General features: G+C 32.2%; 1 protein-coding gene across 2 annotated transcripts; it reads left to right on the forward strand.

Annotated features, from left to right (window-relative positions):
* The first annotated feature begins 2,058 nt into the window (after window positions 1-2,058).
* On the forward strand, window positions 2,059-8,695 carry LOC113872041 (NAC domain containing protein 50). 2 transcript variants are annotated; one of them, XM_027509232.1, is made up of 4 exons: window positions 2,059-2,508; window positions 2,731-3,017; window positions 3,319-3,531; window positions 7,778-8,695. In XM_027509232.1, the coding sequence occupies exons 1-4, from the start codon at window positions 2,241-2,243 to the stop codon at window positions 8,426-8,428; spliced, it is 1,419 nt and encodes a 472-aa protein (XP_027365033.1). In that variant the 5' UTR covers window positions 2,059-2,240; the 3' UTR covers window positions 8,429-8,695. The 2 variants fall into 2 exon arrangements, with proteins under 2 accessions (XP_027365033.1, XP_027365032.1); XM_027509231.1 differs by having other exon boundaries at window positions 3,316-3,531; window positions 7,778-8,692.
* The last annotated feature ends 4,426 nt before the right edge of the window (window positions 8,696-13,121 follow it).

A 13,121-nucleotide genomic window follows, 5' to 3' on the forward strand; every position in this document is an offset into this window, starting at 1 on the left:
TCAAAGGTGTAGAAATCTTGTAATGGTTGACCAAGTGCTCCTTATGCACCTGCAAACATTCTTTGAAACGTCTCCATGTATGATATAGTTAATGAACTCAAAGTTCCAACTGAAAAACTTGAAAAAAGAAAAAAAGAATTGAAGTTCAAGAAAAATGAGGGATGAGGAGGGGTAAAGGAATAAAAAAAAATATTTTTATTAGAGTTCAAATGTAGAGAGAAATAAGTCATGATAGTGTGAATAAGAGGTAAGAGGAAGAAGAAAATGTGTGCGTGTTTTAAAAAAATATTTATGATTGAATCAACAAAAATGATATTTTATATAAAAATATCATCAATATAATTGATCCAAAGTCAAATATATGATTAACATCAAGGTAACACAACCACCTATGCTTGTTGGAAATCGCTCATAAAAGAATAACAACTTATCATGTTGGTAATCAATATTAACTATATCTTTACTTGAATCAAAATAACCTAATTATTATGTATATGCATTAAATTATGATATTTTTAACAAATAATAAATTTTTTCAAATGTGTTATGAATTTTTGTACAAACAAGGTGCACAACTCGTACAAAACAATCACTTAGTCAAGTGTAAAAATGTCCAAATGAATCAACATTCATACAAAGAACTCTCATAATTCAAGAATGCAAATTTTACTACTTATCGTATATTTCTACCACCCAAAATATTCTTAACTAAGGTGTTGAAGTGTTTCTTATAAAGAACTACAACAGGGACCTTTCACACAACCATAATTACTACCACAAAAAATACTAGTATTTCTAAAATTTTTTACCTAATCAAATTAGTATGCTTCAATAATTATTAATTATTGATATAATTTATATTAGTATAATTATTTTTTCTCTCATATTTAAATAAAAACTAAAAAAATGACATTGTTTTTATAAATTAAATAAAAAACATTTTTATAAAATTATAACTCTTTTTCAAAGGTAGACATGAACTAAATAGGAGGAGAAGCGCGGAAGGATAAAATTGGCGGGAGAAAAAATTGATATAAAAATAAAAAAAATGTAGCAGTACAGAATACTGATTGGAACGTGTATGGTTGGACAATGGATTAAAGTGAGAGATCCTCGAACAACTCAATCACTGAACGGTAAAATCAGAAGGACAAAGAAAACGCTGTTGTTGTATTACAGAACACACCTTCCACTTAACCACCAATGTCTTCTCTTCTCTTATTTCATAACTGTTTTTCCCACATCAAAGCGTTATTCAACCATTTTTTTTCTTCTTTTTCACTGGATATAAGCAAAATTAGTAAATCAACAAAATTTTGTTTATATATTTGTTTGCATAGAATTGTAGCCCTCGTGATTGACATTAACAGGCTTTGAAAAATAAGAAAGTATAGAAAACAGACATACAAACAAAATGCGTTGAAATATGAATAACACCCGAGTGAAAAAGTGATTTCTATAGAAGTGAAAAAGGAGAGGAAAAATGGTGAAATAAAAAATGGAATTATTTGCATTAAAAAAATTACAATGAAAGTCATAATCAATATTATCTGAGCCAATTGTCTTAAAAATGACATTTTTCTATTTTAACAGCTCTTCAATCAGCAAAATAAAATTATTGGCGTGACTAGGAAACACAATACTTATTTGGTCCTCGATCAAGATGATAACAACAATGGGCCATAGATGGGAAATGTGCCCCAGAATGGTCCCAAGTTATTTCCTCACAAAAATGAATAAGAAAAAGAATTGACAAAAAAAGAGAGAGAAAACAATAATCTCATTTATTCACTTCCAAATTTGATGACAGTAAAATGGTAAAAAAGAGAGAAAACCCAATCATGTGGTTTCCATATAAGCCCCATTGAATCCTCATCTACATCATTTATTTATTCATTTACAGTAATGCAATCCAACCAAAAGAATCTCATTATTAAAAAAAAAAACCAAATAAAAGAAATTGGCCTGATTATTTTTGGGTTGTTGATTTTCAATACAAACAACACAACCTTAATTTTCTTTTTCGAAGAAATTAAAAAAAAGAAAGAAAGAAAAAAATAAATCACAATCCCTGGAAGCCACGAAGTGTTAGAATTTCTTGTCATTGAAGGTACCCCTCTTTTGTTGCTTGACCCTCAATCAAAGACCCATCTTTTCCGTTTGGCTCAGGCAACTTCAGCACTGAAGCCCTAATCACCATATCCACCAACCCTTTTGCTTTTCAACTCTCAAACTCCTACATGGGTAGCGAAACTCTCTTCCTTCAAACCCCACCAACCCCGTCATCCACCACCACTGTGAACCTGCCTGTACCTGCTCCAGTGGCATCAGCATCAGCATCAGCAACAACTGCGCCCCCTACCTCTCTTGCTCCTGGCTTCAGGTTCCACCCAACTGATGAGGAGCTTGTTATTTACTACCTCAAGCGCAAGGTTTGTGGCAAAAGCTTCCGATTTGATGCCATATCTGAGGTTGACATATACAGAAGCGAGCCCTGGGAACTAGCAGGTCACTTCCCTTTCCCCAAAATTTCCACCTTTTTGCACTTTTGTGTGGTGAAGATTGAAATTTTGCTGTCTTATTTTTGGTTTCTTAAGTTTTTGACTTAATGGGGGAGGGGGTGTTATTCTTGAGGGTGGGTTTTCATTTTCATGGTTATAATCTCATTTTTTTTTAATTCTAGTGTTTTCTGTTGTTTTTTTCTTTGGGTTTTTGTTCTTGCTTGTTTAGATAAGTCAAGGTTGAAGACTAGGGACCAAGAATGGTATTTTTTCAGTGCATTGGACAAGAAATATGGTAACGGTGGCAGAATGAACAGGGCCACAGTCAAAGGATACTGGAAAGCTACTGGAAATGACCGTCCAGTTAAGCATGAACAAAAGGAGGTAGGGTTGAAGAAGACATTGGTCTTTCATAGTGGGAGAGCTCCAGATGGTGTTAGGACAAATTGGGTCATGCATGAGTACAGGCTTGTTGATTTGCCAGAGAGGGCTGGGACTGGATCCTCTCAGCCTCAGGTGAGATTATAGAATAATTTTAGCAATTGAAGCGTGAGGCATGAGCCTAAATTGTATGATTTTGTGCTGTTTCCTGCAGCAGCTAAGGGCTCTCCTTGTTTTCATGTTGATAAAAAAATAAGGAGTTTAGTTTGTGTTTGAGTTCCGAAACTGGAATTGTGTATCACTTGGATGTAGGAGTTTGAACTTTGTTCTTTAGTAAAAGTTCAATCAATAGTTTGCTATGTACTGCAATATGGACATTGTTATTATGTTACATTTTGTTAATGATTTTTGTGCATTTCTCTGCTGGATGGAGAAGGATGCATATGTCTTGTGTAGAGTATTTCACAAAAATAACATAGGACCTCCGAATGGGCAACGGTATGCACCCTTCATTGAAGAAGAGTGGGATGATGAATCAGGAATGGTTCCAGGGGCAGAACCTGTGAATAATGGTTGTGTTGCCTACCCTACACGTGTTGAAGGCAATGGTGGAGTTTTATGCATTGAGGGCAGAAATGATGCTGTACAGGTTTGTTCCTTCCAAGATTTTTTAGGTGTATATTTAATCATTGTTATTAATAATTAATTTTGTCGATTTGCGGTGGAATATATTTATTGATGCTTTACATTTATTTCGTGCATGATCATTGAATATTCATGATAAAAAAATTGGAAACTTAAAAAATAGATGAAAATGTTGGACTTCAGTAGTAAAAATGATAATAACTTTGCTACATTTGTTTCAATCTATTTATTTAATGCTTTCCTAGTTAAGAACTCTTTATCGATCAATCAACCACGTGCCGGATTGTAGGTGTGCAATAACAACTTTTCTTGGCTACATTACTATTTTCTCTTTTCCCTGATGGTGAATCCTTGATCCTTCATATTGCCCTACTTTTTCTTATCATTGTCTTGATGAATTTTTATTTGTTTTTTCCAAAATGAATAAATAGGGGCTATTTGGTTTTAGAAACATTTTCTGTTTTCATTTTAATTACAAGACTACTATCTTATTTTCATTTTGTTTTCTATTTTCAAAGATTTATACAAGTACAAGAATTACAGAATATAACTTTTTTTGTTTTCAATGTTTTCTGTACAGATCTTTGAAAACAAAAAATAGAATGAAAACTACGTGACAATTTTATAATTAAAAGTTAAAACAAAATGAATGCAAAACATTTTATAAAATCAAACAATCCTTTATGTTCCCTTAAGTCATAAAATTGATGTCATGGATATTGCATACATTTCCAGAAGACCAAGATTTTGAGCATGGAAGATCAATCCATGCTCTAACAAACAAAGTTTTAGTTTATACTTTTGTTTGTCTTGGCAAAATCAATTTTGAGTGATGCATATTTCATCTTTGCTAGTTTATTTAGCTTTCTTAATGGGTGATTGCTTTTTTCTTACCTTGTGTACATCTTTTCTTTGGAGGGCTCTTGCAAACATGGAATGTTGACCTTTCTGGCTAGACCATCTAGGGCCATGATGTGTGGCCTTGCTAGCAAACTAAGTGCAAGTTTGATGTAACTTCTTTTGAAAAATAATCACATGTCAAACAAGTGTTAGATGTGTGCTCAAACTATGGCGTCTCAAGTAAGAGGAGTGTCAATGCTTCATTGGTTATATGGCATGTTTCCATGATTGTTTTTGGCAAATCACAAGGAATTGTTGAGTTGATTCTTAGCTGGGTCACATCATTCTTTCAACATGTTGAGGCTTTGGAAAGTTTGGCTCACAAGTGATAATTGGATCTTCTTGACTATTAATGAGTGTACCTTATGCATTGTTTTGCTTTTAATTGAGTTCTCTTCCATTTAACTATAAAGAAAATAGATTCTCTTTAATCTCAGCTTTATAAATTTACATGTACAAATCATGAGCAAGGTTGACCATGAATGGCTAGCAAAACAGAAATGAGGATGATATGAAAGTAGAAGGCTTAATTGGAGAGTTAACAAAGAATAATGTTGTTCCTTCTAATAATAACTTGATGCCTTACTTTGGCAAAGTTAATAAAATCAGCTGAATTGTAATTGCTAGTTTGTTGGCACCAGGTAATAAGTTAGTGAAGTAATTTATTTGTAGAAATTATTTGTATAAATATGAAGTACACAACCAATGGTTTATTGGATGATATGTACGACATATTGATCATCAACTTGAACCAAGAGGGTTATTAGTATTCTTTCATTTATCAATATAATGATGAGATAATTACAAGTGTGAGGATTTCGAGAGGTGTAACTAAGGACTTTCTTATAAGGATAAATTTACATAGAAGCTTAGTTTTGAGTCCTTATTTATTTAAGGAGTCTTTAATGTCCTTATTTGCATATTTTTTGTGGATGACTCTCTTAATTGATATTAAGAGTCCAAGGAAGATGTCAACTCTGGATTTTAACTACCATGGTAAGGATAACAATTGGACCTACTACCTCCAAAAGTTACCCACAAGGGGAAGGGTTTTTACTCATCAATTGGGTCCAAGTTTGAACTTAGATAATTGCACTATTTTGTGAGTATGGTGTTAGTCTAGGTACTATAGTAATCAATCCTCCCTCCTCTCCCCCAACACACACACAATAATGATGATGATAATCTAAGAATTATATTAAAAAAGCTAGCCATTGTAGTTAGCACCATAATAGTTAATAGAGGCTATTATCATGGCGGAGCGGCAAGGTGCCATTATGGAGACTTAGTCACGTCACGTTGTAGAGGAGTGGCCGTCGTGAATCGTGGCAAAAAAATAGGGGAAATCGTAGTTGTCGCGGTCGCTATTCCATTCGTGCTGAAAGTCCAGATTTGCCTCTGTTTCTGAATGTTGACGACTTTTAAGGGGGGGCAATATTGGGATTTCGCTTCCTCTTATCTTTTTATATCTTCTCCCTCCCTCCCTTGTAAGCCCTAAGCCCTCATTCTCGTCTTTCATTTATCCTTCATTCTGTTTTTTTCATCTCTGTTCACTGCAATTCTACTCCTTCTGGTGTCCTTCCTCTTCGACAAGGCTTCTGATGAGACAAAGACATTCTCTGATCATCTTTTTCATTTCCAATGAAACCTCTGATGTGACCCATTTTTTTTCAATTGTCGTCTTCATTTCTGATCGTCTTCTTCAAGTCCATCCTTCCAACATCACCTAGACATTTTCTAATCATCTTCTACATCTCCAACAAACTTTCTAGCAAGCTTGCTCATTTTTTGGTGATTGAACTTTCTTTTTTTTCTATTTTCCTTCTTTATTTTTTTATTTCCTTCTCTGTTTTGATTCTCTTGCTACAGCAAACCTGCTCTATTTTCCTTCTCTGTTTTTTTTTATTTCCTTCTTAGCGTATGTGTGTAGCTTAATTTATATTAAGTATATTTAAAATACCTAAAATAGCAGTCATCCCATTATCCGCTATCCTGTTATACCATTTTTGGGGTCGATTGCTTTGCGCCACTGTCTGGAATTGACTACTATGGTTAGCACCACACATTAGAATCCTACACTTGCAATTAGTTACAATTTATTACTCAAGTTTCTCATATTGTAATTGGATCACAACATTTCAACACACTTCACAGCCTTAGTTCCCACATGGGCTGGCTTTGCAATAGTTTCTTTGACTAATTTCAGGTTAACACAACAATGCTGGCATCACCAACTGAGCAATTTGTGCAATAGCCTCCTATGACTAGTTTCGGGTGAACATAACAATGCTGGGGTCACTCCCTGTGCACACACTGTTGATTATTCAGTTGTTCATTTTTAACATGCTTATAGATTAGTGAACTTTATCTTTTATGGGAGAATGTCAAAATCTCTAGAAAACATCTCAGAATATCTTTATTGTATCTTAAAACATTTTAGAAGATCTTAGATGATCGTTTAAGTGGTTTCTAGATTTCATTATTTGATTAGATTACAATTAGGAGTCTGCTACTAACTAATATGGGTTAGTGCTTTGTCTTCTTGTATCATTGTCACCTCGTTACAAACCATGTATTTATATTACAATAACTTTACTCTTTTGCTCCTTTTCTACCAGTATTGCTATTATTTCAAAAGCGCCCAACATTTAGTGAAGTGAAGCATGTCCAGTCTTATGGTTGTTCACTCACCTTGAATTCTATGATTCACATTCTTTCTTGGCATTGTACTTCATGCCTTTGTTTGCATTTATGGTAGATCCTTTTTCCTCCCCTTTCTCTTGGGGTATGGTGCATACCAATGCGTTCAAATTTATTTGTTTTTTCTCCTCACTCAGGAAGTCACGGTTATTTGGTGAAACTATTTCTGTTGGGTAATTTGAGAATATCTGGCTTAGGAAACTGTTGATGCAATGGTTGATTTAATGAGTTGAAGAATTAGCTTCTATATTGTTGTGTTTCTATCTGCCGACATTGATTCACTAATTTAATCAAATTGTGTATTTTGTGTCTTAGTAGTCCCTCCTGTTCCTTAATATTTCAAGTTTTAACAAAATATTAAAAGATGAGTGACTCCATTGTGGATGGTGAATTCTTCCTAAGTTTGTTGTAAGATATCTACCGGCACATACATGCTGTGTTTTATAAAGAAATGCTTCTAAACTCTGAGCATTGCTATACAATTTCTTTGTTTTATGAAGTCTTGATTATATGGTAATTGAACAAAGGAGGGAAGGGGTAACAAGCAACCCTTCACTCTTCAAAATCTTCAACAAGGATTTGAATTTTGATGACCTTGAGTTATTGACTCTTTCATGCATTATTCATTAGCTTCATTTTGATTGTTTCAGGACACTCAGTCTAACAATAAAGTTCCTTTTGATGTGAACAAGCTTCCAATAGAAACTCAAAATCTTCTGGCTGTGTGCAAGAGGGAAAGTATGGCCGAGTATCCATCACCTGAAAAGGATGACAATAATTGTAAGCAAATGGATGAGTACCCTTCACCTCAAGCAGATAATCCAAAGCCTATCCCTCAAATATACAAAAGACGGCGGCATAACTTATCAAACCACTCAATCGTTTCTGGAGATTCAATTCGAACCAGCCAGGATCCGTGCTCATCTACAATAACCACTGCTGCAACCACTCTTCCAACTACCACCACTGCTGCTGCTACCACCACTACTGCACCAAAAAAACATTTTCTCTCTGCACTGGTGGAGTTTTCCCTGCTAGAATCCCTCGAATCAAAGGAAAGCCTTGCTTCAATTCAGCCACCACCAGACTTTGATGCTGCAGATCTCGAGTCATCTGTGCCTCCAAGCTGTGCAAAGTTCATCAAACACTTGCAGAGTGAGATGCAGAAGCTTGCAGTTGAGAAAGAGACAATGAGGTTTGAGATGATGAGTGCTCAAGCAATGATTAACATTCTCCAGTCTCGCGTCGACATTCTCAGCAAAGAAAATGAAGAGTTGAAGAGGATGATCGAAAAACCTTAGGAACTGGCAGTGCTCTGCCCTTGTATCAGTTACAGTTAGTTACAGCTGAGTAATGGTGCTCAGGGTGTACCGGATATTTTCTTAGCTTTCTGAGTAAGATTTGTAGTTCGCTCCTTTCCTTGGCTAAACTTGTCAATGTTAATCATTTTAAACTCATCATTCTGTAGCTTATGCTCCAATTTCCTCTTGTGAAAATGGCCATGTTAGTTCTTGCCCCCCCTCTATGAATCAATAGATTAGCAATCCAATTTCATAGCTGTTTTTCATTCTATTGAGTGTTAAGGTAATTATGCAAATTATGCTTCCAGTGTCAGGTATTTACATTTTTTATTACTGTTAAAATTTAGTAGAAATCATGAAATTATGCAGATTTCACTTTTTATCTAATTAATTTTATTTATGATTTTGTAATTTTTAATAAATTTAAGTTAATAAACGAGGGCGTTGCAAAGAGTTTATTATTACACCCTTCATTATAAGAATGATAATTTCGTTAAGCATTTTTCTCACAATCCTTAAAGATAAATGTTAATCATCCACTAGTAATATTTTTTAAGGATTTTTTAAAATAATGGATAAAATCTTGTTTTGGCTCAACTAATGTTGAGTGTGCTTATAGACTATTTGTATAATAAGATTCATGCGAAATTTTATTCAATAATTAAAAAAAAGGTAAAAAATTAATATAAAAATATATCACTAAGTATCCTTAAAGTTCTCCTCCTTTCATACACTGCCAGCTATTTCTAGGACAAACAAAAAGCTTCCTCACACTTAATTGGTCGGCAAAATGATAGTTGACAATTGTTTTGCATGTAATATACAATTTTCAAACATTAACAAAAACCATAGTTTGAATGGAGCTTGTGTTATATACAAAACATTTATTAAACCTTGTATCCACTTTAAAACCTTATTCTGAATGTATCTTTAATCTAAAGTTTATAATGATTTAATGAGTAAAAATTTAAGAACAAGTGATTTCTATTTGCTCTTTAGTAATGTAATTTTTTAATAAATATATTATGGATTACTAATGTTTTACTATAAAATTATTTTACTTTTATTTTCATAATTCATAGAGTACTTTAAAGAGATTTTTGTTTTCATTAGCATTGTCCTTATGTTTTTACTTTTAATTTTTAACATAGAACAATTTAGTTTAAGAGGATATTCATGACTTAATGCATAAACTTACAATTTTAAGACTTAAATATATTTTTTCTATTTATATTTTTTGTGATTTTAATTTTAGCTTTTAGATTTTGTTAAATTTTAAATTTTTTTATTTTTTCGAACTTAAAGCTTTTAGTCCTTAATAATTATATAATTAATTAAGACTTTATTTAAAAGTTTGGAAGGAGAGTGAATGAAAAAGTATAAAGGGCTTAGGAGGAGAGGAGAAAGAAGGTTAAACCTTTCTTTATTTGATGTTTAATATTGAGAGTGAAAGGTAATTGAAGGTTTAACATATAAATGATATTATTATCTATTTATATTTTTTTATTCATATATATATATATATATATTTGTCTCTTTTTATTTTTTTAAAAAGTACAAAAAAATTAAGTATTTTCTCTCTCTAAAATAATATTTTAAAATTTTTTTTTTATAATTTTTTTTTAAAAATTCACACGAGATATTTTAAATATATATATATATATATATATATATATATATAATTTTCTTGTTATTCTACTCTAAATCATATTTAATCTAACAATATAAGTATAAATGATAAATCCTACTGCATGAGTCACTAAAACTCTCAAAATAGAAGAATTAAAATAAAAACAAGGTTATGAGGGGTTTAAGAGGTTTAGAAAACTCCATAACTATTTTCGTCATATTTAATTAACTTCCAAATAAGAGTTAGTGATCATTAACTCTTTCCTTCCCTTACTTTCCCCTCCTAAATATGAAATTTAAATAAAGCCTAAGAAGTTGTCACATGTAAATTTTTGCAAAGCACGTCATGAACAAGAAAGTGCCAATTTTTTTTAAAAGGGATAAACTCTTGCTTTAGTCCTTTAAATATGCAATGTGACTAAAGCTAGTCCTCCAAATTTCAAAATTAAAAATATAGTCTCCAAAAATAATAAATGTTGATCACTTTAGTCCTTGAAGTTATGAAACATTAAAAATAAATAACAGATTATTAATTTATCATGTTAAGTGACATGTAGACATCCACGTAGAATTGAAATGATGTTGTTTTACAACTTCTTTCACGAATAAATTCCTTCTTCCAAAAACTTCAAGGAACAATGATAAGGAAATGGACAGGGTGAGGTTAATGACTTTTGATGAATTAGTTTATTGAGAATAGAATTGCAAGATAATGAAACATGTATAATGTTTTTTCAAGTTATTGATCATTATGAATACTTTTGTTGGGTTGATGATGTAACTGAAGTAGACAATATCAATAATGTTGACGGAAGTTCTCATGTAACAACTACACATTGTGAAATGTAGATAGAAAAATGCAAGTTACAATAAAGATTGCAAGTTTAGAAGTTGAAGTTAAGGATTAAAATTTTGTGCAATAGTGTAATGTGTCTTTATTTTCATTGTGATAATGGTTAACTTATTAAAGTAGAAAGTACGTTCAAGTTGTAGCATGTGCATTAGTTCATGTATCAATTATGTAACGTACCATAAGTGATTTATGTACTATTTTGAAAAATGAATAAGATAAAATTTACTTGATTTGTAAGTTTATTTTCGCATTCATGATAAAATAGTAATATGTTGCTACAAATTGAGACAATTTTCATAGCCATATAAATTTCAATATTCAAAAGGGATAACAAATGTTATATATCCATATACTTGCCGAAAAGCATCACCAAAAGATACCATTCATAATTACTTACAAAATAACATCCAGTTACATGATTCTTACAAAAAGACAATATTAACTATCAAGCTAATCTTGATGTTTCCTAATGATTAGAGTGGACATAAATTGAAGTCTGTGTTTCAAGCATGTGAAGATCATTGACATGTGGACTTGGTGACAATTGTGTAGTGGCTGCAATTATGATAGAAGGATGAACATATTCATGTTGTTTTTGCCTAATTTATAACTTAGGCCTTGGTGCATGTTTAGCCACATGTTCTGTCATAGGTTTATCCACAGGTTTAGCACCCACTGCACTACTGCTACCTGCTACATTACACCCTTTTGCTATGTTGGTTGCCATAAAGTCTTCTAATCTTTGTTTTTTTTGTAAACAAATACTACAAGAAATGTGTCACTTAGCGTCAGCTTATTAGTGGCGGCTAAGAATAATTGCCAGCAAAACATTAAACGTAAGTTTTAGTAAATGCTACAAAAATACTAAATTTGGTGGCGATTTTGACTAACTGCCACAAATGTGAGATTTAATGGCAGTTTTGCGTAACCGCCGCAAAAAAAAAAGTGAGATTTAATAACAATTTTGCGTCACCGCTGCAAAAAAAAAAAAATGGGATTTAGCTTTATTTTAAGAAAACATAATATAAGAAATACCACTTCATCCCCACCCATTCTCCATCATCCACTCAAAGCTATCATTCACCTCCACCTTGGCCTCATTGAGTTTCATCATCACCCTCTTCTCTGTCATTACCACCACCGCTACCACCATCAAAGTGTCTTCTCCAATTGTGACAATTTTGGTAATCCTCTACTATACTTTTCACTTCCTCCAAAAATAGCTCTCCTTCAATAACTTTACACTATAAATTATATAATATATATGTTATGATGCTAAAAAATAAATAGAATATGAACCCAAATAGCAAAAGAAAGAATACGTAAGAGATAAGAATGTGAGAAAAGTGTGGAAGTCAAACTATAAAATAGAGCACTATTTCTTGTTGTGAGGTCTGAAATTTGAATTTTAAATTTTAGCGACGATTCAAAACTACCACAAAATTAAAAATTTAGTGGCAGTTCAAAATTGTTACAAATTTGATTATGTCACTAATTTTAATGTCAGTTTCATAACTACCAGAAATAAAATTTAGAGGCGATTAAAACCATAGTTAATCATAAAAATTAACCGCCACAAATGAGCATTTTTTTTTTGTAATGAAGGCAGTCTTTGTTATTATGGCAATTTTCTTCACATGCTGAGCATTTATACCCTACTACTTGTTTTTTCAACTTATGAGCCTTTAAATTGACTTGTTCCTCTTTTTTCTTTTTATATGTATTCTTTTTTCTCTATTTTTTTTTTTGTCTGCCAACAACTTTCTTAAGAGGATGAGGTATTAGTGGAATTTGATTTTTCTTTGACCAAAATTCCATGCCATGCACAAGTTGCACAAAGTAGTTATATGTAGTTCTATATGATGTCATGGATATTGAAATATGAGAATGTATATGTTAGTGCATAGTTGCATGACATACCTATAACATATGAGAATGTATATATTAGTTTCCAACTAAAATGTTATGTTATATTTACAAATGCCAAACACAAAATCTGTGGTTGGCTCAAGGCATAATCTCTTGCAAAGTAGGTATCAACGCTTGTGAGTATAATCAAGCAAATTAGTTCTTAATAATTTTGAAATTAATCATAAAGGTCCTTTAAATGTTTAAAAAATAAGCAGATTAGTCCTTGCATAATTACCTTCTGCATGTCATGAATGAAGTTCCATTTATGTTGCAAATAGTCTCATAGATCTTGGTGCAAAA

Source organism: Abrus precatorius, unplaced genomic scaffold, assembly GCF_003935025.1.
Source record: "Abrus precatorius isolate BTA unplaced genomic scaffold, Abrus_2018 Scaffold7, whole genome shotgun sequence".
Lineage (NCBI taxonomy): Eukaryota > Viridiplantae > Streptophyta > Magnoliopsida > Fabales > Fabaceae > Abrus > Abrus precatorius.